The sequence below is a fragment of the Aquarana catesbeiana genome, linkage group LG11, assembly GCF_042186555.1.
Source record: "Aquarana catesbeiana isolate 2022-GZ linkage group LG11, ASM4218655v1, whole genome shotgun sequence".
NCBI classification, from domain to species: Eukaryota; Metazoa; Chordata; class Amphibia; order Anura; family Ranidae; genus Aquarana; species Aquarana catesbeiana.
Genome location: NC_133334.1, coordinates 171,627,451 through 171,653,127, shown reverse-complemented (window position 1 = coordinate 171,653,127; position 25,677 = coordinate 171,627,451). Strand labels below are relative to the sequence as shown.

At 41.7% G+C, this 25,677-nt stretch overlaps 1 protein-coding gene across 8 annotated transcripts in view; it reads right to left on the bottom strand.

The window, feature by feature from the left end:
- Positions 1-25,677, bottom strand: part of LTBP3 (latent transforming growth factor beta binding protein 3) — a 1,979,464-nt gene that overhangs the window by 1,614,585 nt on the left and 339,202 nt on the right. For all 8 annotated transcript variants that reach the window (XM_073605046.1, XM_073605047.1, XM_073605043.1 and 5 more), the window contains exon 3: positions 2,555-2,772. In XM_073605046.1, coding sequence (XP_073461147.1) covers positions 2,555-2,772 — 218 coding nt within the window. The remainder of the gene's footprint in view (positions 1-2,554; positions 2,773-25,677) is intronic.

Below are 25,677 nucleotides of genomic sequence, written 5' to 3'. Positions count from 1 at the left end.
ACCCAGCCTCAAGCACCTTATAGTACTTACTGTCTGGAAGGGACTTTTTTTGCCCATGAGGCTTCTAATGCCTCGTTTCCACTGAGCGTATCGGTTCGGGTCGGTACAGTTGGATGGCCTAGAATGGTCCGGTCTATTCTGGTGAGCGTTTCCACTGCAAGTGGGACCACAAGGGGCCATACAGGGTTTAGAAAAAATGCCTCAGCATAGCACAGAAGAGGGTTTTCTGTCAGCCAATCAGTGTAATGTATCATAGCCCCGCCCTAACCGAACCGTTCCATTTTCTATGGCCCCACATCTGAAGCAGGACCCTGAATGGAATGGTTTGGTTCGGTTGTATGGGCCGCTTTCATAATGGAAATACCCAAAATAGCGTACTGTACCAAACAGAACCGATCCGCTCAGTGGAAACGAGGCATAAAATACTGATACTGTCTTTTTGTTAAACTTGATATCAATTCACATTTACATCCTTGGTGTACACATATAGATTTATCTAAGACAAAGAAACAGAAAGGAACAGTTTTGTCTTCTTTCGAATTGTGACTACATCATACATCTTTCAGAGCTTTGCTGTTGACTTGGTTGATTCACTAACTAAAGTCATTGACTTAGAAATTAAACTGCTTTGTAGCTTCATATTTCAAACTTCACTTACAGCTGTTCTTTTCTTAGGTCAAGACTTCACTGAAATTATAACTGAAGTTTAATTTTTACATCTAGGACTTGGAAAATGGCAGAGGTATTCATTCTCTTTTATAAGAATCTGTCAAGAAAGAAATGTGGGATCTACCATAGCTGACTTAGTTTCAAGACTGCAAGCTCCAGGGCTGTCATCATTATCTCTTTTTGGATCATTGAGTCAGAGAAAACATGCAGTCAGTGAAGTCCGAACTACCGACCTGCATAAATATTCCAGCTTTCTGCCCCACAAAGTAGTGAAACAATGACGGAGATTACACCCCAGAGCTCCCGATCCTCCAGATCAATCCTGACCAGGGCCAGGAAAAGGGGTGGGCAGGAGGGGCGGCTGCCCTGGGCACTGTGATTGGTGATACCCCTGGAGGCATACGAGCTCGGTGCTTGTGGATTGATGCCCACACTCACTTTATCAAAGTGAGTGCAACCTTCCCCCTTGTGTGTTTTGCCCCTCTCCACTGTGGTCGTCGCAGAGTCATATTACATGCTGTTTATTTTCTATTTTTACATTTCGCTTGGCATGTTCATCATTGTCACTACCTGCATACACGGAACGTCTACACCTGATGGCCATTTGCAACACAAGCTGTATACCTTACAGCTGTAAGGTAAGCGGCTTGCAAACACGGAGGTGTCCTCACTGGAGATCCCCCTCCCTTCATGATTGGAACTGTTTTGTGTTTTTTATCACGAGTTTTTGGACTGGGTGATAGAACTATTATTTATTTTTCCTTAGGGATTTGTCACTTGCAGCCCATCAGGATTTGGCACGTTTTTGCTAGTATAGTACTAGCCCATATTTATTTTGGACTCATCTCTTATTTTTGCATTGTGTCACTGTCAGTCTTATTTGTGTCAGCAAATTTACTTATTTTTAGGTTTGTTTTATTTAAGCAGTCATTGCTACTGGATTCACTGTTTCACACTTACCTTTCATATATTATGCTTTGTTTGCCTGTAATATTATATATCTATTTATGTTGGCCAGCAATTTTGTACTGCATCCTCACTACGTTTTTTAGCATTTAGAGTCCACTGATGAATTTGCCCCCTTTTTTCAGTTCACTCTGTCAGGATGGGGATTTGGATTTTGAAATTGACTACTCAGATGGGAAATTTGAGGGTTGCAAAATTTGTGCTAGTAGGGGTGATTTTTTTTTGGGGGGGGAGTATTTGTGCTGGGGGAATTTGGGGGTCAGCAAGGGGTAAGAATTGTTCTAGGAGGGGGAATTTTGGTGTGTGTGCAATGAGTGGCGATTTAGGGGGATTTGTGCTGGGGAGGGGGGAATGAGAGAAGAGGATGCCCAACTTTTTAATAGGGGGGATTCTTGCTGACACACAATGCTCATACATCTTTGGGGGGGGGGGTGCAGTTCGGCATATTTGCCCTGGGCACTAGGTGACCTTGTCTCGGCACTGATCCTGACAGACAGGTTTCCTTTGAACAAACATGATAAAGCAATAAAGCGGTCTTTGTGTACGCTGGGTTTTTATTACATTACGTAGTTAATGCTCGTAGCAACCACATGACTGAACTCCTTACCCCATTTCTCTTTTTCTCCATAAAAAAAGAATACAAAAATATAGAAGATACAATAACTACAGCATTAAAAAGGTTTGCTCTGGCTAGCAATACAACAGAAAAAAGGTGTTCACTTCTAGAACAACTACATGGTATATAACAGGTAATCACAAAAATCTTTAAAATGTGTTTAGGATTTCTGAATGCAAGTTAAAGCGCTAGTATCCTTTGTAGTATACTATTGGAATCAAATGTTTCAAGATTATAACTGTTACTATAAACACACAAACAAATATTAGGAACCATGGAGTTTTGTTTGACATAGCCACTTACAGCTTGCTTGGGCAAAGTGTCTTGAAAGCATCTTCCTAGAGGTTTGAATGTTATGGGACGTGATGATGCTGTTTTGGTCCCCTCTGGATGTGGGATTATATGCTGGCCTCCACTTCCTGTTGCCCCTTCAGGTCCAAGGCCATCAATACGGTGAACCTGGATGGATGCATTGGGTGGGTGATGAACTCTGACATTTAGAAGAGGTGGAAGGACCTGAACTGTAAATAGATTAAATATTACATAGGGCGGACAAAGTAAAGAAGGCAAAATCAACAACTAAATAGAGAGGTATATTTATAACTGATTATGGTTTGCAACACACAATATAATTTCTTAATATTAATTTCACATGATTTTCTCAAAACATCTGACAATGTAAAAAAGTAGACAGACTGCAACTAACTGAAAACAAATATTGTGGTAAAGATAAAAAAAGAAGAAAAAAACCTTCTATGGAATACATCTCCTGACAAATTACAACAAAAAATTGCCATGTAAAACAAAATCAAATATGTGCATCAAACAAATTAACAACAAACTGCAAACTGGTGAAACATAATATCTAGTTTATTGTTAATTTGTGTGGTGCACATATTTGAATTTGTTTTAGATGGTAATTTTTTTGCACTTTTTGCACTTTATTTTGTTTTAAGATTCTTGAGGAGGTTGACACATTTATACAGCAGCAATTGGTGTATTTTTATACCAACAGCGCAGGTTTATTGCTAGCAAATTTAAAATCAATTCTGACCATTTTAAAGGCTAGTGGGCAAGGGATTTTCAAACAAATGGCACAGGGGCATGGGCGCTGTCCTGAGGGACATGTACTAATACAAAACAAACATTTTTAAAAATAAAGTGTTGCTGGGGTGACAATTGTAATAACGTTTAAAATGAAACATTACAAATGCCAAAATCCTTTAAATAATATGTTTGGGAGATGCCCTAAACCTACCTGTGAAGTGGCATACCTGTAAGATATATAAAATGTACTACAGCAAAAGTGACATTTACAAAGAAAAAAAGCATTTAAAGCGTAAGTCCACCCTGAAGGGTAAGTTCTGCTTTAAAGAAGAACTCCAGCTTTTCCTCCCCAAAACAACTAATGCATCGTGCATGTAAATGAATCACAACCCCTCTGTCAATTTATGTGTAACTTACCTCCTTTAGCTGTATTAACCACTTCAATACAGGGGACTTTCACCCCCTTCCTGCCCAGGCCAATTTTCAGCTTTCAGTGCTGTTGCACTTTAATGACAATTGTGTGGTCATGCAATGCTGTACCCAAACAAAATTGTTATAATTTTTGGAGACAGGTAGAGATTTCTTTTCGTGGTTTTTTAATCACCACTGGGTTTTTTTTCTTAATAAACGAAAAAAGACAGATAATTAAAAAATAAAAAAAAATGTTTTTAGTTTTTGTTATCAAATAAGTAATTTTTTCTCCTTCACTGATGTGCGCTGATGAGGCTACACTGACGGGCACTGATAAATTGCATGGCAATTGTGGAAAAACCACATCGTGTGAAGCATGTCTCCCAAAAGAGGCTCCTGAACTTTTTTGGACGACAAGCTTAACGCGACGTGGTTTGCCACAAATGCAGCATGATTTATATTGCGACAATTGCGGCAGAATCGCACCATGATTTTAGGTGCAATTCAAATGAATACCGTTACAAATATGCATTTTGCAATTTGTCATTCACACCTGGGTGTTTTGAAATTACTAGCAGAATTGTGTCAAATTATGGCAAAAACTTAAGGAGTGTTGACTCTTGGTCAGCTGTAAACAGGCATAATTCAGGTTTGCTTTCACAAGCTAACATAGAACGGTATAAATGATATTTTTCCCAATAGTGACCCTTGTAAGATCTGAAGGTTCTGCACACATTGACCAGAAATTTTGTTTACCTTTCGTTATGTTTGTAGTAAAGAGAAACCCATGTTCAGTTGACTGAAACCCTTTCAATGTACTTGGGATAATTCTAATTCCAGGTCTATTTACTTGACAAATTGCTCCATCTTTTTCAGGATATTGGATGTTAACAGTGCCTCCTTGTTTCGACAAACATTCCCTCCAAGGTATTTTCATCATTAACTAGGAGGGATTTCACGTGATCTTGACGTCTTTGAAAATTAAATCCTGTCTTTGAATTAGAAACTCTCTTCCTCCCTCCCCGTAGTCTTCTGGGATGTGTAAAAGGTCCCAGAAGACCGTGGGACCATTCACAAATCGCAGTGCAGCTCACGCATGAGCAGTGTGCAGCCAGCTGTGGGGGTGAAAGCCAAACAACTGGCTGCCCACAGTTAAAATGCGGGCTCCGGGAACCCAAAGGCTAGTGAAGAACTAGCCCGTGTGTGGGAGGTGCTAGATCCCTAGACAGGTAAGTGTCTATTTATTAAAAGTCAGCAAGTACAGGATATGTAGCTGCTGACTTTTATTTTTTTTTTCCTGAGTGAACCTCCTGTTTAAACTGTTAGCAAATTACATTTCTCTGCCAGCTTGGTTTTCTTTTTTTATGGGTACCCCCCAAAATATATAGGGTTTGGTATGCATTTCACAGGACTTTTGGGGGGGTCACATGCTCTTTTTTTACAAAAAAAAAAAAAAGGAGCTGACAGGAAAATGTAAATAACTGACGCATAAATGTTTTCCTTTTTAACCCCGCTAGTACTCTCTAGAACTGGGTAAACATCACATGACGTCCTCCCCAGAATGTGCCTTTTGCGCGCCCTTTTGTGCGATCAGTCGCTCGCTGTGTCCACCAGATGCAGCAGATGATAGATCAGTGTAATGGCCTGCTGCCAGTACCATGTGATCGCTGTGACCAATCACAGAAGATCATATGACAATTGTACAAAATGGATGGCTTCCATTCATGCCATTCATTATGTACTATTATATTGATCTCGGTGACTGGTTACAGTGATCACATGATACAGACAGGGCCAATCACAGCCCATCTGTACCATGTGATTAGCTATGGCCAATCACAACTAATCAAAATAGTAAACACTAAATGAATAATTTTTTTTCTTTCAGAAAAAATTGGTTGCTTATAATAGTGAAATTCACTGTTATAAGCAACCATAGTGTGTAAAAAAAATCCTAATCATCTCCCCTATGGTAACACTGTATTTCTCTGGTCACAGTTTAAAAAAAAATCATAAGAAAAGAAAAAAGTAATAAATAACAAAGGTAATAAAAAAGAATGACATTTAAAAAATTTTAAAAATATAATTATTTTTTTTCATACTGTCACCAGTTAGTGTCCCTAATCACCGCCACACCAGTTATATGATGATGCTGTAGTCCACTGGTGACAGTATGTAAAAAAAAATAATAAATTGTGAAAAAAAAAGATTTTTGTCATTACTCCATTTTCAAAATAATTATGACAAAAAATTACAACTTCATAAACTCACCATGTCTCCTCTTACTAATTACCTTGGACTGTCTAATTTCCAAAAAGGGGTCATTTGGGGGATATTTGTAAGGGGCTCCTATGTCAGCTTTACCTGCAGTTGCGAGTGTCACCCCTCCGCCTCACACACTGCGGCTTGCACTGCTAATATAGGACTCAGCCTAAACTGGACTCTGACAGTGTCTCCTAGCAGCCATTTCCATCTTTGAAGCTTGCCCCATCCATTGGGCTGGAAGTCAGCTCAGCCAGTGTAGGCTGTGGAGACTTCCTTGGGTGTTTTGTCCTGCATTTTCACACCTGCAGTGTCCCGAGGAGGAAAATCATCCAAGCTGCCAGTTCAGACATTCTGCTGGGGGATGAGATTAACACAGTGGCTACAAAGTAACCATTTCAGATGTCATGCCTGATACAAGTCTGCCCCCCTCAGAGGCAGCCCACACTCGCCAGCAATCATTTTCCACTCGCAAAATGAGAGTAGGCGAGTGTAAATTTTGAGGGTTGCAATATAGTGTATATAGTGCAGGAGTGTGTGATGTACAATATAGTGCAGGAGTGTGTAATTGTGTAATATACAATATAGTGTACATATAGTGCAGGAGTGTATAATGTACTATATAGTATATATAGTGCAGCAGTGTACAATGCACAATATAGTGCAGGAGTGTGTTATGTACAATATAGTGTATATAGTTCAGGGGTGTGCAATGCACAATATAGTGTATATAGTGCAGGAGTATGCATAGTTGCTAACATTCTCAAAACATTTTTAGGGACACTTTTCTGTATGTAGGCGGAGTATTAATTTAATTAATGGTGGGGAATTCATTTGTAGGGGTGGTCTAGTAGAAGTGAAAAAATGCGGATCGTTGAGCGAAAAATGGGCATGGTTCAAACTATGCTAAATATTGGGTGTAGCTTAAATGGGGTAAGGTTAAATAGAGTCTGAGATGAAAGAGGGATGGAGGGAGAAGGAAGCAAGGGATGGAGGGAGAGAGAAAGAAATAAAGATAGAGAGAAAGACAAAGAGAAAGAGGGAGAGAGAAAGAAAGAGTGAGAGAGGGTGAGTTTAAAGAAAGGGAGAAAGAAGGATGGAGGGAGAGAGAAAGCAAGAAAAAGAGAGAGAGGGAGAGAAGCAGAGAGAAGGAAAGAGAGAAGGAAGGAAAGATGGAAGGAGGGTGGAAAGAAAGAAGAAAAGAAAGGGGGATGGAGGAACAGAGGGCCCAGATCCTACACCACAATAGCAATATGTGTATTCCAGAAAGTTTAATAATCAACAGATAAAGATACTCCAAACACCATCCCCCCAAGGCAGATCCAAAACATATACAAGAGATGGTCAGAGATTGCAGACATGATACAGGAGATGGATAAATGCATATAAAAGCAAAGGAGAAGGCCTTCAAAAAATACAAGGTTGAGGGATCATCCACAGCATTCAGAATTTATAAAGAATGCAATAAGAAATGTAAGGGTGCAATTAGGATGGCTAAGATAGAACATGAAAGACACATAGCGGAGGAGAGCAAAAAAAATCCCAAGAAATTCTTTAAGTATGTTAACAGTAAAAAAGGGAGGACAGACCATATTGGCCCCATAAAGAATGAGGAAGGACATCTGGTTACAAAGGATGGGGAGATGGCAGAGGTATTGAATTTATTCTTCTCCTCAGTCTTCACGAGTGAATCGGGGGGCTTCAGTAACCAAAACTGTAGTGTTTATCCTCATGACACAACACAGGAAGCACCTACATGGTTAACAGAGGACGGAATTAAAATTAGACTTGAGAAACTTAACATTAATAAATCACCGGGACCAGATGGCTTGCATCCGAGGGTACTTAGGGAACTCAGTCAGGTGATTGCCAGACCGTTGTTCCTAATTTTTACAGACAGTCTATTGACTGGAATGGTACCAGCTGATTGGAGAAAAGCCAATGTAGCACCAATATTTAAAAAGGGCCCAAAAAACATCCCTGGGAATTACAGACCAGTTAGCCTAACATCAATAGTATGTAAACTCTTGGAGGGGATGATAAGGGACTATATACAAGATTTTAGTAATAAGAATGATATCATTAGCAGTAATCAGCATGGATTCATGAAGAATCGTTCTTGCCAAACCAATCTATTAACCTTCTATGAGGAGGTGAGTTGCCATCTAGATAAAGGAAGGCCCGTAGACGTGGTGTATCTGGATTTTGCAAAAGCATTTGACACAGTTCCCCATAAACGTTTACTGTACAAAATAAGGTGCGTTGGCATGGACCATAGGGTGAGTACATGGATTGAAAACTGGCTACAAGGGCGTGTTCAGAGGGTGGTGATAAATGGGGAGTACTCAGAATGGTCAGGGGTGGGTAGTGGGGTCCCCCAGGGTTCTGTGCTGGGACCAATCCTATTTAATTTGTTCATAAACGACCTGGAGGATGGGATAAACAGTTCCATCTCTGTATTTGCAGACAATACTAAGCTAAGCAGGGCAATAACTTCTCCGCAGGATGTGGAAATCTTGCAAAAAGACCTGAACAAATTAATGGGGTGGGCGACTACATGGCAAATGAGGTTCAATGTAGAAAAATGTAAAATAATGCATTTGGGTGGCAAAAATATGAATGCAATCTATACACTGGGGGGAGAACCTCTGGGGGAATCTAGGATGGAAAAGGACTTGGGGGTCCTAGTGGATGATAGGCTCAGCAATGGCATGCAATGCCAAGCTGCTGCTAATAAAGCAAACAGAATATTGGCATGCATTAAAAGGGGGATCAACTCCAGAGATAAAACGATAATTCTCCCGCTCTACAAGACTCTGGTCCGCCCGCACCTGGAGTATGCTGTCCAGTTCTGGGCACCAGTCCTCAGGAGGGACGTACTGGAAATGGAGCGAGTACAAAGAAGGGCAACAAAGCTAATAAAGGGTCTGGAGGATCTTAGTTATGAGGAAAGGTTGCGAGCACTGAACTTATTCTCTCTGGAGAAGAGACGCTTGAGAGGGGATATGATTTCAATTTACAAATACTGTACTGGTGACCCCACAATAGGGATAAAACTTTTTCGCAGAAGAGAGTTTAATAAGACTCGTGGCCACTCATTACAATTAGAAGAAAAGAGGTTTAACCTTAAACTACGTAGAGGGTTCTTTACTGTAAGAGCGGCAAGGATGTGGAATTCCCTTCCACAGGCGGTGGTCTCAGCGGGGAGCATTGATAGCTTCAAGAAACTATTAGATAATCACCTGAATGACCGCAATATACAGGGATATGTAATGTAATACTGACACATAATCACACACATAGGTTGGACTTGATGGACTTGTGTCTTTTTTCAACCTCACCTACTATGTAACTATGTAACTATGTAACTATGGTCAGAGACTGTGGACATGATACAGGAGATGGTCAGAGACTGCAGACATGATACAGTAGATGGTCAGAGACTGTGCGGACATGGTACAGGAAATGGTCAGAGACTGAGAGTGTACAATGCATAATATAGTGTATATAGTGCAGGAGTGTGTAATGTACAATATAGTGTATATAGTTCAGGGGCGTGTAATGATATATATATAAAGATTATTTATTTACAAAATGTTATAACAGAAACAAAGAAATACTAGATTTTTTTTTAATAGAACAAAATGAGGGTAGAGAATATGGGACTTTAAGGTACATCATATATAAAGAAACACAAATAATACTATAAAAATATACAAATATTTATTATAAACACTTAAAAAAGTATGGAATACAGTTTACAGTCCGACTCCAAGTCACCAAACCAAAGAGTCAAAAATAATAAATACATTTATTTGTTTATTTATTAATTATTTTTGACTCTTTGGTTTGGAGACTTGGAGTGTCGAACTTATTTGGAGTTGTCGGTCACTGATCTGGCCATGTTTTCCACCTATCCTCTCTGTCATTCATTTACCCCTTGGTGCTATTGTGACCCTCTATATGTATACTTTGGTCTGTGCTTGGCGGGTTTTCCCGTTTAGTGTTGCCAGTTATATAATCTCCAATATAAGGAAAGTGATGTATGACAAGTTATATAGAATATTTCATATGTGTCCTTTTTCCATTACACAAATGCAATTGCTATTTAGGTTGTGGAAATCCAATTATTGTGATGCACATGCATGGCCACACTCATGCTCACCGCAGCCCTTAAGTGGGGTAGGTGTGCATGCATATATTCCAACATTTCATTTTATTCATTTACAAGCTTTATTTAATTTCATTTTTCAAACAATCCCCCCTTTTATACATCTTTTTTTTTTCTCTCCTCTGCACCCACCCCACTTGGATCCTTTCTGGTCCCTTGCCAATAGATCCCCATACGGACACCCAAGGGTGTGCAGTAGGGTACTTTTGTGCCCCGCTGCACGCCTGCCTTGAGGTATCCTATTTCCCTATGGCACGCCGGTCATACGGTGTTCAGTCCAGTCTATACCATCCTCCAGACTGCAATTCTACTCTGCTAGTCAGGTACTGTCTCCACTGCTGGTTACAGCAGTGTCTGACTGTATACCAGAGGTCACAGCCACTTCCAACCTCTGGTTTCCATTTTCCGGTCTTCAGTCCATAGTGCAAGAACCTCCCTCTTGCGTCTGCGGGGCGTCAGTGCGGCATGACATCACACGCTGCATTTTGGCGCCACGGGGAGGGATATTTAAACCTCATATGATGCAGACCTGTTTAGGCTAGCTAGGAGCTCATGAGGAACTCGGACGGCGGTACCAGGTAACCTCTTAGGTGGATGTGGAATGGCCAGTGTCCCTGTTTTACATTCAGTTTTAACTCAAGCTTTATTTTTTTTGTGTTTTATTTTTGTTCCCTTGTATAGATTGATACTGGCTATCCCTGTGCTTCCCCTTGGGGCTTTGGCTGTTCATGTTTCTGGCATCCTCCCACTTCTATGTCTCTCCTTGCTGTGTTAGTAAGGGCAGGGTGTAGCCCTTCACACAGGGGTGAGACACATTGAGGTGAGCAAATTTTCTTGAAGCTATAAGGATATACCTCATATACTTTTATATCTCTTTAGTGCATAGCATTTACATATCTTTATATATACACATTTTTAGAATTTGTTCGACGGGTGTGTCGTTTCCGTGTACTTGATCGATATATACCAATGTCTTTCTTTATGCCTCTCCTTCTGCATGAGCTCTCAAAGATAGATAACTTCATATAATATGACTATGGTGAGTACAGTTCATTTACCAGCAAGTGTTATGGACATGTGCTCTCTTTATCCTTAATCTACATATTGCTTTTACAACATACAATATATATTTCAGGTATGGTCATACCTTTATATGACTGATTGAATAACATTAAACACACATCCCTCCCTACGGGAGATCTGGCACCCTTTTTAGGACCGGTCTGGATGCAGGCTTTTGGGTATTCTCCCAGTTGCGCTCTCTCCAGAACTCATTCATGAGGTATGGAGTCCGCGTGGTTGGGGGGTCTGTGCGTGTGGGGGGATATTATTAATTATATATATATATATTTTTTTGTTTGCTTTTTGAGTATGGTGGAGCCATATTTGTGCAAGCTATAGACCTGTGTTAACCCTTTGTGAAATGTGATATATTAATTAATTTTTGTTTTCTTTTGTTTTTTTTGTTTACACATCTAAGGTTGAAAATACCATGTGTTTTTATTAATTAAATATCCTCGTCCTTTACCTGATGAAGCCCTTCCGGCGAAACATGTCGAAATTTTTGGACACGGCTAGATTTGTATGTGACTACAGTACTTTCATTTGTCAGTGATAGGCAATATGTGTATACCTATGACTATGACTGTAAACTGTATTCACTACTTTTTTAAGTGTTTTTTCTAATAAATATTTGTATATTTTTATATTATTATTTGTGTTTCTTTATATATGATGTACCTTAAAGTCCCATATTCTCTACCCTCATTTTGTTCTATCAATTTTTAGGGATGTTGGTACTATTACTCTTTGTGGTTATTAGGAGCTGACCTCTACCCTACTTATTTGACGATTTTTTTTTAATAATTTGGGGATTTTTCATTTATTTTTTAGCAAAAAAAACCCATTGTTGATTAAATACCACCAAAATAAATCTCTATTTTTTTGTGAACACAATGATAAAAATTTTGTTTGGGTACAGTGTTGCATGACCGTGCAATTGTCACTCAAAGTGCGACAGCACTGAAAGCTGAAAATGGTCCTTGGCAGGAAAGGGGTAAAAGTGTCCTGTATTGAAGTGGTTAAAAACACTCAAGAGACAATAAAAAGCATGCTCATTCTGTAAACAGGTTGTGTGTCCCTCTATTCCGTCCTGCAGGACCGCTAGTGGGGGTTCCAAACTGCTAGAGATGTACTCGGCTGGGCTCAAGAGCTTGGAGAAGCCCCAGAAGTCCAACCAGTGTGGGATGCATGGGTAGAAATTATGGCACCAGAAGGGTGTGATCAAGAAAGTGTCTGGGGACACTGTGTTTAGTACCACAACAAATCCGCTAGAGGACTTCAGGTATGGGTTATTGAGGCCAACCCCAAAACATACACTGCAGATGAACATTTTAAACGCCTATCCAAACCAGAAACATAATGTGTTTACTCTAGTAATACCCTTACACCAGGGGGACTGAATGAAGAAATCGAGGTTCACACATAGTTGTAAAGTAATATCCCTATCATGTACCCATTAGTGTTTAACCACTTGCCTACTGGGCACTTAAACCCCCCTCTGGCCCAGACCAATTTTCAGCTTTCAGTGCTCTCACACTTTGAATGACAATTACTCAGTCATGTAATACTGTACCCAAATGATTTTTTTTGTCCTTTTTTTCATACAAATAGAGCTTTCTTTTGGTAGTATTTGATCACGTGCTCAGTCTGAGGCTGTGGAACTCAGTGTAAGTGGAACTGGTATAAGTGGTGAGTTAAAAACCAGAGGGAGAGTGAACAAGTCTTGCTTTTTGTTTGTTGGTTTGGATTTTTGGGGCTTTTCCTTTTAGTTTTTTAATCACCTTTTTCTGTCACTTTTTAAATAGCTTTTTTTTTCTCTGGTTCCTTCAGGCTATCAATTAAGGGGGGTGGTTAATTGCTCACAGGTGCCTATATAACTGTGTGTAGAATTCATTCTGAGCGTGCTCAGTCTGAGGCTGTGGAACTCAGTGTAAGTGGAACTGGTGTAAGTGGTGAGTTAAAAACCAGAGGAAGAGTGAACAAGTCTTGCTTTTTGTTTGTTGGTTTGGATTTTTGGGGCTTTTCCTTTTAGTTTTCAATCACCTTTTTCTGTCACTTTTTAAATAGCTTTTTTTTTTCTCTGGTTCCTTCAGGCTATCAATTAAGGGGGGTGGTTAATTGCTCACAGGTGCCTATATAACTGTGTGTAGAATTCATTCTGAGCGTGCTCAGTCTGAGGCTGTGGAACTCAGTGTAAGTGGAACTGGTATAAGTGGTGAGTTAAAAACCAGAGGGAGAGTGAACAAGTCTTGCTTTTTGTTTGTTGGTTTGGATTTTTGGGGCTTTTCCTTTTAGTTTTTCAATCACCTTTTTCTGTTACTTTTTAAATAGCTTTTTTTTTTTTTCTGGTTCCTTCAGGCTATCAATTAAGGGGGGTGGTTAATTGCTCACAGGTGCTTATATAACTGTGTGTAGAACTCATTCTGAGCGTGCTCACTCTGAGGCTGTGGAACTCAGTGTAAGTGGAACTGGTATAAGTGGTGAGTTAAAAACCAGAGTTTAAAACAGGAGGTTATAACAGGGGTCATAGTACCTGTGTAGTGTGAGTACCTGAGTGTTTTCTGAGTAGTGTGTGTGGATTGTTAGTACTTGTGCATTGTGTACTGTATACTTGAGTATTGCGAGTGCACGTAGGTCTGCGAGTACCTGGGTATTGTCTTGTTGTGTACCTGTGTATTGCATTGAGTATTAGTGCCAGGAAGCTAGCTGTTAGGTAATTTGGACAGGGTAAAATCCCCAATCCTCACTAAATTTAATAGGTACGATGCCCGGCGGGTGTGGAGAGGCGACTCTTTGTACATCTTGCCACATGTATGCATTCCTTGATCATCCGATCGAGGGCGAATACTGCTGTGCAAAATATAAGCACATTGTTTCCCTGGAAGCCCAGGTTCTAAATCTGGGTAAGCAACTGTCAGCACTGAGAAGTCCCTCCATACTAAAGGAGAGCCAGGAACGTACACGGCAGGTGCCAGCACAGAGGCGGGTGGAGACAAAGAGGTGCAGGCACTAGCAAAGAGTAGATGGGTGACAGTCAGGAGGGGTAGAGGGGGAAGTGCCAGGGAGGCCGATCCAGGACTGGAGCATCCCAATAAGTACGCTCCATTGAGTGACATTGGTGAAACCAGTCGGGGACCAGCACTGCTGGAGCTGAGGGACTCTCCTAGCTGCCAGGGGAAGAACTCCTCCAGTGAGAGTGGGGGGGCAGCAAAGGGAAAGGAAAGACAGATTCTGGTGGTAGGGGACTCAATTCTTAGAAGGACAGAGAGGGCAATCTGTAACCAAGACCTGAAGCGCCGAACAGTATGTTGTCTACCGGGCGCTCGGGTTCGGCACATCACGGATCTTGTGGACAGATTACTGGGAGGGGCTGGGGAAGACCCGGCTGTCATGGTGCACGTTGGCACCAATGACAAAGTCAGAGGCAGATGGAGTGTCCTAATGAACGATTTTAGGGACTTAGGAGCTAAATTGAGGAAAGGGACCTCCAAGGTAGTATTCTCAGGAATACTACCGGTACATCGAGCCACACCAGAAAGGCAGAGGGAGATTAGGGAAGTAAACAAGTGGCTGAAGAGCTGGTGTAGTAAGGAGGGGTTTGGGTTCCTGGAGGACTGGACCGACTTCTCAGTCGGTAACCGGTACTAAAGAAGGGACGGGCTGCACCTAAATGAGGAGGGTGCAGATCTGCTGGGAAGGAAGATGGCCAAAAAGTTAGAGGGGTTTTTAAACTAAGCGATGGGGGGAGGGTCCAGAGACAGAGATAGCCAGTGTGGAAGATATTCCAGAGGGTAGTATTGGGGGCATTAGTGGTAGGTTAACCAAAGCACAAAAACACAAGGTGAGTATAGTAGCAAGTCCTAGTTGCAATCTCGAAACACCCAATACGAGGACAATATGCGACCGGTCTAAACTATGTGGCATGTTCACCAATGCCAGGAACATGGCGACAAGATGGGTGAACTAGAGATACTGTTGTACAAGGAGGATTTGGATTTTGTGGGAATTTCAGAGACCTGGTTCAACAGCTCTCATGATTGGCTGGCAAACATTCAAGGGTATACCCTATACCGCAAGGATAGAGAGGGTAAAAAAGGGGGAGGGGTATGCCTATATATCAAGAATAATATACAAGCGAATGTGAGAGATGACATCACTGAGGGAGCTAGAGAGGAGGTGGAATCCTTATGGGTAGAGCGCCAAACGGATGAAGCTAAGGGGAAAATAATACTGGGAGTATGCTATAGGCCCCCTAACCTGAGGGAGGAAGTGGAGACGGATTTCCTATCACAAACTGGATTAGCAGCAAGGATGGGAAGTGTTATCATAATGGGGGATTTTAATTATCCAGACATAGACTGGGCGGAGGGAACCGCACATTCATTTAAAGCTCGCCAGTTCCTTAATGTCTTGCAGGACAATTTTATGGGTCAGATGGTCGACGCACCAACTAGAAATAAAACATTACTGGATCTACTGATTACCAACAATACAGACCTGATCACAGATGTGGAAATACGGGGCAATTTAGGTAACAGCGATCACAGGTCAATTCGTTTCAGTATAAATCACACAAATAGGACACATAAAGGGAACACAAAGACACTGAATTTCAAAAGAGCCAACTTCCCTAAACTACAAACCTTGCTAAAAGGCATAAATTGGGATAAACTATTAGGAACAAAGAATACGGAGGAGAGATGGGTTTGCTTTAAGAGCATATTAAATAAGGGCATTAGCCAATGTATCCCATTGGGTAATAAATTTAAAAGAGTGAACAAAAATCCTGGATGATTTAACTCCAATGTAAAAATGCATATAAAAGCAAAGGAGAAGGCCTTCAAAAAATACAGGGTTGAGGGATCATCCTGAGCATTCAGACTTTATAAAGAATGCAACAAGAAATGTAAGGGTGCAATTAGGACGGCTAAGATAGAACATGAAAGACACATAGCGGAGGGGAGCAAAAAAAAATCCCAAGAAATTCTTTAAGTATGTAAACAGTAAAAAAGGGAGGACAGACCATATTGGCCCCATAAAGAAAGAGGAAGGACATCTGGTTACAAAGGATGGGGAGATGGCGAAGGTATTGAATTTATTCTTCTCCTCAGTCTTCACGAGTGAATCAGGGGGCTTCAGTAACCAAAACTGTAGTGTTTATCCTCATGACACAACACAGGAAACACCTCCATGGTTAACAGAGGACAGAATTAAAATTAGACTTGAGAAACTTAACATTAATAAATCACCGGGACCAGATGGCTTGCATCCGAGGGTACTTAGGGAACTCAGTCAAGTGATTGCCAGACCGTTGTTCCTAATTTTTACAGACAGTCTATTGACTGGAATGGTACCAGCTGATTGGAGAAAAGCCAATGTAGCACCAATATTTATAAAGTGCCCAAAATACATCCCTGGGAATTACAGACCAGTTAGCCTAACATCAATAGTATGTAAACTCTTGGAGGGGATGATAAGGGACTATATACAAGATTTTAGTAATAAGAACGATATCATTAGCAGTAATCAGCATGGATTCATGAAGAATCGTTCTTGCCAAACCAATCTATTAACCTTCTATGAGGAGGTGAGTTGCCATCTAGATAAAGGAAGGCCCGTAGATGTGGTGTATCTGGATTTTGCAAAAGCATTTGACACAGTTCCCCATAAATGTTTACAGTACAAAATAAGGTCCGTTGGCATGGACCCTAGGGTGAGTACATGGATTGAAAACTGGCTACAAGGGCGAGTTCAGAGGGTGGTGATAAATGGGGAGTACTCAGAATGGTCAGGGGTGGGTAGTGGGGTTCCCCAGGGTTCTGTGCTGGGACCAATCCTATTTAATTTGTTTATAAATGACCTGGAGGATGGGATAAACAGTTCAATCTCTGTATTTGCAGACGATACTAAGCTAAGCAGGGCAATAACTTCTCCGCAGGATGTGGAAACCTTGCAAAAAGACCTGAACAAATTAATGGGGTGGACGACCACATGGCAAATGAGGTTCAATGTAGAAAAATGTAAAATAATGCATTTGGGTGGCAAAAATATGAATGCAATCTATACACTGGGGGGAGAACCTCTGGGGGAATCTAGGATGGAAAAGGACCTGGGGGTCCTAGTAGATGATAGGCTCAGCAATAGCATGCAATGTCAAGCTGCTGCTAATAAAGCAAACAGAATATTGGCATGCTTTAAAAGGGGGATCAACACAAGAGATAAAACGATAATTCTCCCACTCTACAAGGCTCTGGTCCGGCCGCACCTGGAGTATGCTGTCCAGTTCTGGGCACCAGTCCTCAGGAAGGATGTACTAGAAATGGAGCGAGTACAAAGAAGGGCAACAAAGCTAATAAAGGGTCTGGAGGATCTTAGTTATGAGGAAAGGTTGCAAGCACTGAACTTATTCTCTCTGGAGAAGAGACGCTTGAGAGGGGATATGATTTCAATTTACAAATACTGTACTGGTGACCCCACAATAGGGATAAAACTTTTTCGCAGAAGAGAGTTTAATAAGACTCGTGGCCACTCATTACAATTAGAAGAAAAGAGGTTTAACCTTAAACTACGTAGAGGGTTCTTTACTGTAAGAGCGGCAAGGATGTGGAATTCCCTTCCACAGGCGGTGGTCTCAGCGGGGAGCATTGATAGCTTCAAGAAACTATTAGATAATCACCTGAATGACCGCAACATACAGGGATAGACAATGTAATACTGACACATAATCACACACATAGGTCGGACTTGATGGACTTGTGTCTTTTTTCAACCTCACCTACTATGTAACTATGTAATCACTCCGGGGTTTTTTATTTTTTGCGCTATAAATGAAAAAAGACTGAAAATTTTGAAAAAAAAACGCATTTTCTTAGTTTCTGTGATAAAATTTTGCAAATTATTAAATTTTCTTCATAAATTTTGGCCACAATTTATACTGCTACATATCTTGGGTAAAAATAACCCAAGTGGATATATAGTGGATATGATTTGGTCTGTGTGAAAGTCAGAGAGTCTACAAGCTGTGTGCAAATCACCAAAAATTGATCACACCTAATGTACTGGTGGCCTATCTAATTTCTTGCGACCCGAACAAGCCAGGAAAGTATAAATACCCCCCAAATTACCCCTTTTTTTAAAGTAGACATTCCAAGGTAGTAAGATGCATGGTGAGGTTTTTGATGTTGTTTTTTCCCACAATTCTTTGCAAAATGAAGATTTTTTTTTTCCACAAAATTGTCATTGTAATATGTTATTTCTCACACATGGCATGTGTCTACCACCAATGACGCCCCAAAATACATTCTGCTACTCCTCCCGAGTACGGCAATACCACATGTGTGGGACTTTTTCACAGCCTAGCCACATAGAGAGGCCCAACATGCAGGGAGCACCATCAGGTGTTCTAGGAGCATAAATTACACATCTAACTTGTTGACTACCTATTACACTTTTGAAGGCCCTGGAGCACCAGGACAATGACACTGATATGGCACTAATACGTGGCACTGATGACAGATGGCACTAACACATGGCACTGTTGGCACGTGACACTGATGTGGCACTGATGACAGATGTCACTAATACATGGCACTGATGACAGATGGGACTAATACATGGCACTAATGACACGTGACACTGATGTGGCGCTGATGACAGATGCACTAATATGTGGCACTGAAGACAGATGGCACTAATACGTGGCACTGATGACAGATTGCACTAATACGTGGCACTGATGACACGTGACACTGATGTGGCACTGATGATAGATGGCATTGATATGTGGCACTGATGACACGTGACACTGATAACAGATGGCACGTGACACTGACAGGTGGCACTGATAACAGATGGCACTGACAGGTGGCACTGGGGACAGATAGAACTGACAGGTGGCACTGGGGACAGGTACTGTGGGCACTGTATTTACTGTTTTTTTTACTGCTTTCACTCACGCTGCAGCACAGGTTGCTCTCCCTCCTCACACACGGTCTCTGTGTGAGGAGGGAGAGCCGGCAATGAGAGATGATCTTATATGTTTACAATTGAGATCATCTCTCATTGGACATGCCGCGGGGAACGAGTAAACAGGAGGACGTCCAGGAACGCCCTACCGGCAATTGAGCGCCACGCTGTAGCCTTCTTTCGGCTATAGCGCGGGCGCCTAGTGTTTAAAGATTTACATTGTAATAGAAATACTATTTGTCCCCCCCTTTTTTTAACCCCCCCCAGAACCTTTTTTTTACTTTTAATTTTATAGCCCTTTTTTGCTACTGATAATTTCTCAGTTTTTTTTGATAATCTTTGCAGTGGACCCTTAGGGTCACGTCCCTAAATTTGGAATACAGAACTATAAGGTGATATGGGGGGTTCTTTCATTTACTTTTCATCCTCTGAGTAAGTATGTATAGTTTTTAGCATTTGTTTGTATTTATTTCTATGGTAAATGCTATTTTTGGTACAACTGTATTGTTGTTGTTTTATAAATACATATGGTCACTTGCTAACTGATATTGTAACTAGTGTATTTTGCTTGTCATACTGTATATTCCTTTTTTTTTTTTTTTTTTTTAAATCTTTATTTAATTTTCAAAAAAAAAAATTTACATACATAAAAAAAACCATCCAGCTGGGAAGGTCTCAATACATCTCATGGCTTCATCTTTCCATTTCCCCTGATCTGCTTAATAAGACAACCTCCCCCACTGGCTATTCTCGGTTTCTTATTACCCCACACATATCTATTTATTAACTCCGACAGGATCCTGAAGAACTCCCGGGGGACCGGGATGGGCAACATCTGTATTTTATATAGCACTTTAGGTGCAAGCACCATTTTTACAATGTTTAATCGCCCCGTCCAGGAGACAGGGCCATGCGATATTCTTTATTTCAGCTCTTATCTCGTTCAGGAGAGGTATATAATTTATCTTATACAGGTTACCCCTAAAGCCCGTCAACTTCACTCCTAGGTACTTAATATTATCTCTCCATGGAAAATGGAACACCTTGGCTAGTCTATTAGTTTCTAGCTTATTAATATTGATCTTTAATGCTTCGGACTTTTCTATATTAATTTTAAAGTTTGCGAGTTCACTATATTTCCTCATTATGGCCAACACATTGGGGATTGAAATTCTGGGATTTGAGATATAAAAGAGTATATCATCGGCGAATGCCGCCAATTTGTGCTCCTCCTCGCCTACTGCACATCCACTGATGTCCGGATTTCTTCTGATCGTATTAAGGAGTGGCTCTAAAGCCAAGACAAATAGGAGCGGGGACAGCGGACAGCCCTGCCTGGTGCCGTTCTGCATGACAAACCGAGCAGAAGGCACATTATTTACCCTCACAAAGGCCGCTGGATGGTTATATAGGATTTTTATCCTTTTTAACATTATTGGCCCCACTCCCATTGTCTCCAGCGTGTTGAACATAAATCCCCAGTCTACTCTGTCGAACGCCTTTTCGGCATCGATCGACAGAAGTAGCCCTGGGGATCTGCTTGCCTTAAATGCCTCCATTATAAGGAGAGACCGCACCCCGTTGTCTCTTCCTTCTCTTCCGGGGACAAAACCCACCTGGTCCGGATGGACCAGGTAGGCCATTTTCTCCCTCAACCGGAGTGCCAACACTTTCGCATATAGTTTGGTATCTGCGTTTAATAACGCAATTGGCGGTAACTCGAACATAGGGTGCGGTCTTTCCCTTCCTTGGGAATCAGTGTCACTGCTGCCAGTAAGGCTTCCCCACACATTTCCTGATTTCCCAGGCTGTTCCACATCTGGCAAAGCCTTGGAACCAGGGATTCCTTAAATTTTTTACAAAAACTTGCTGTGAAACCATCCGGCCCAGGACTCTTGCCCCCGGGAGATTGCTTCAGAGCTCTCAGGACCTCATCTTCCGTAATTGGTCTCTCCAATTCCATTGAATCTATTTGTGACAATGTGGGAAGGGCTGCTTCCTTTAAAAATTCTCTTACCTCCTGCTCTCTCTCCCCCCCCCCCCCCCCCCCGTTTTTCTCTTTGCCCCACTGAATAAAGAGAAGAAAAATACTTTCTAAATTCCTCCGCCATTTCTCTCGTTGAGTGTCTCATTTCTCCTTTTTTGTTCTTAACCTTCTCTATATAATTCTCCACCTTCTTTTTCCTAATAGTTGTGGCCAGATGTTTCCCTACTTTATTCCCCTTTATATGGAGGTCTTTACAGTATTTATACCTTCTTTTGAGGGCTTCTACTTCTAACAGTTCTCTCAACTCCTCCCTTTTTATTATCAGTTCACTAAATACCTTTTTGTCCTCTTTCTTGTTGGCTTTGTGTAGTTGTTCTAATTTATATATTTTTTCTATTAGACTCTCTTGCATTTCGCTCTTTCTCCCTTCTCCCCCGTGCCGATTGATATTAACACCCCCCTAATATAGGCCTTGAAGGTCTCCCAAATAATTGTCCCTGGGACCTCTTCAGATTCATTAATATGAAAAAATCCTTTGATCTCCCTCTGAACCTTTTCTACAATATGCTCTTTCTCTAAAAGAAAATCATTCAGCCGCCATGTATATGGGATCCTTTGTAGACCCTTAATCTCTAATGTCATCACCACAGGGGCATGATCGGACAAAGTCTGGATCTCTATCTTTGAACTCACTACAGAATCCAGTAAGCTATGATTAACTAACAAGTAGTCCAGCCTTGAATAGGTCCTATGGACCCGTGAAAAGAAGGTGTAATCCCTCTCCTTAGGGTGCAACACCCTCCATACATCGATCAACTGCTGGTCATGTAATCTCTTCCCAATTCTAAAGCACCCCTTTTTATCTGCCCACACGGAACCAACTGACCTATCCAAGGCTGGGTCTAAGCCAAAGTTAAAATCACCCGCCAGGATCACTTCCCCCTCTTTAAATTCCTCCAGGCTAATCAAGGTCCGGGAGAGGTATTTTATCGTATCTCTATTTGGACAATACACGTTGGCCAATGTGAAAATCTTTTCATTTATTTTTATTTTCATAAACAAAAATTGTCCCTCTGGATCCACCCTCTTATCCACTAAATTAAATTTCATCCGCTTAGAGAATCCGATAGCCACTCCCTTCGCCCTTTTAGAGGGGGAATCACCATATATCCATACCGGGTGACCTCTTGAGGTCAGCTTAAAACCCTCCTCATGCACTAAGTGTGTTTCCTGCAAAAAGGCAATATCTATATCCAATCTCTGTAATTCTTGACCTAATTTAAACCTTTTCCTTGGTGAGTTAAGTCCTTTCACATTATATGACAAGCATCTAATTTCCATTACCGCCCCTCATATGTGCTCTCATATCCCACAAATTCACCTCTACTTTTCCCTGAATTAGCCTGTCACCGTTACATAAGGAAGGGAAAGAACGATAATAAGAAGAGAAGAAAAAAGGCAAGAAAAAAAGGACAGATGGCTTATACCTGGAATCTGCGGGTGCCCTCCCCCCCTCCCCCCACCTCCCCCCCCACCCACCGCCTCCCCCCCCTACCCACCGCCTCCCCCCCCTCCCCCCCTGTCAGTTCCTGACCTCGGGACCGTGGCTTCTACCATGTTACCTTACCGCCTACGACCCCTCGTGTTACAGGGTGTTGCTCCCACCATAGGGCTAAGAGGACCCCCTCCCCCCACATTATGTGAGTTAGAGGGTGGAGGAATTCCCTATTTCACATAGCCTAACTGTCATTCCCATATGTGCCATTAGCCCCCCCCACCCCCACCCTGGCCCCACCCCCCCTCAAAAAATGTTTCCCTCCAAGTCTTGTGGAATCGTTATGTTCAAATTTGTGCAGAAGTCCTGTAGGTCCTCCATCCGTTTTAATCTAAAGCTTCTACCCTCTCTCATTACCAGTAGCGAGAAAGGGTGACCCCAACTATACTTCATATTACCCTCCCTTAAAACGTCCAGCAGGGGTTTTAACTGTCTTCTCCTCGCCAGGGTTCTAGCAGACAGGTCTGTACAAATTTGACTGTCCCCATTATTGTATTTCAGCGACTGGACCCCTCTCAGATTCTTCCAGATCTTTGCCTTTTCTTCATAATGATGAAACCTCACAATCACATCCCAAGGCGAATCTTCTCTTACATTTACAGGTTTTCTTATTCTATGGACTCGCTCCACTTTAAGCTCCTCCTCCTTATTTCTTCCCAACAACGGATTGAAAATTTCCCTCATTATGGAGAGCAGATCTTCTCCTCTCTGCTCTGGAATAGCTCTGATTCTAAGGTTTTGCCTTCTGTTTTGATTCTCTTGCTCTTCGAGTTTAAGGATCAACTCCCTCTGATCTGATTGCAGATTTTTAACTTGAGATTTCAAGTCCTTAATCGCTGACGTGTGCTGCTCTATTACCTCCTCCACTGTTTCCACTCTTTTCAATAGATGTCCCAGATCCTCTCTGATATTGAGAATCTCTGCCTTCAGCACATTCTCTAGTTTGATAAACATATCTTGAATCTCTGTTCTTGTTGGTAAAACCTCCATATTTACTTCTATGCTTGCTTCCAATTCAGGCTCAGGTGAGGTTGCTACTCTGGAGTTACTTCCTGTCGCTCCCTTATTTTTATAGGGATCTTTCTTTTTGTCTTTTCCACTTTGTTGTTTATTGTCCATGCTAGGGCTTCTGGCTTGAATTTCTGTCATATATTTTTGGATGGTACTTGCGTTTAAACTGTCCCTTGGTTTTTTAGCCTCTGCAGCCTTAGTTGTGCGCCCTTTCATATTCTTCTCCCCCCACTCTGCACCTCTCTTGTGTTGCTTCTTGGGTCTTCTTGCTTCACTCTGCACCCCCTGAGTGTGTTCCTCCTTATAATCTTGCAACAGATTGCTACATACACATAACACTCAGGAATTTATTCAGCATCTGCTTTTCCTACCTGGCGTTGTCTTGTAGCAGGGGTCACAGAGCTGATGTTCCTCCTCATACAGGGCTAACAGGGACGTTCTCCACAGGGACGTTCTCCACAGCTTCCAGCAGGGCTCCACCGACTCCACAGACTCACTTCATAAAGTGCTGGTGTCCTGTGATACAGGACAGAACATCCAAATCCCTCTCCCACTATGAACGGGAGAGGGGAATGAAGGTAGGGGGGAGAGTTCAACTCCCCTGCTGGCTGCCGAATACTAGCCGCTTCCACGCTATTGATGCAGCTGTCTCCCGGAGCTCAGCGTGGCTCTCACCTCACGCTGTCTCCCTCACCATTCTCCTCCTCCTCTGTCCTCCACCACCCCACCGCAAGGCCTCTCCCCTACCCCTCACGCATCACGTTGGTAAAAAAAAAAAGTGTTACTCGTCATACTGTATATTCCATCTTCCTTAGATAAGTTATTACCCATGTATGTTTTACCCATTACTATATTGTTTACACATGTACAGCACCATTGTCTCAATATTGTGTATCCACGAGCGCCGAGCTTGTCTCCTGCTGTCAGGCTGTGTGTATACCCAGTGCTCCAATCCCGATGTGTATCGTCACGTCACATCACATCATCCCCTGATGAAGTCACGTGATGCCCTTCGGGATTGGAGCACTGGGTATACACACAGCCTGACGGCAGGAGATGAGTTTGGCGCTCATGGATGATTTTACCTATTACATCTTTTTAATGTGAGTTTACTTTTTGGCACTTTTTTAATAAATTGGTTTGTTGTTATACTGGATTACGCTATATGCATATTTCTTCATACCCCATACCAACATCTACTGAGTCCATTTGACAAGCGCTGGGAGCAGGAGCAGACCAAGGCTGCCACACTGGGGACATACGAACTCGGCATTCGTTGTATTGACGCCTACGCTCTATTTCCTTAAGTGAGTGTGCACTGCTTGATGCGCCCCTGTCCCAATACAGCTATTGCGGTATTACGCTATATATACTTTCTTATGTTTTTCCGCATGATCCTTTATATCCTTTACTGAGAGTCTTCAAACAACACATGGGACATCGCCATATTGGTCCTTCCAATCCATCATCTTCACCTGTGATCTGTGATCATGCTGTACACCTTACAGCTGTGAGGTGAGCTGCTTGCAGACACAGAGGTGATATCACTGAAGATTGCATCAGTTACATGCGTCCCTTTGGTGGTGGAAGTGTCCTTTTTCTTATATATTGTTTGTTCTGGACTCTTTTATTTTATCTAGATTCATATACTATATATTTCTTCACCAGCCCATGGACTTTTACCATTTATATGTTTATATCAGCTCACTCTGGTCTGGTTTACATAATTTTACTGCACGAGTCACTATTTCCTATTGGATGTACATTTATTCCATGTGCTATTTATTATTATTTCCTTAATATTTTATTGTCTCAATATTGTATTGTATTATGGATTTCATTATTATTTTTAATGCTAGATTCACTGGTCCCTGTAGTCCTCCAGCCGCAGCTCTGCTGCACATTATAAATAGCCTAATACAGCTTTGCTCCCATAGGCCTGTAGAGGGGGCTAG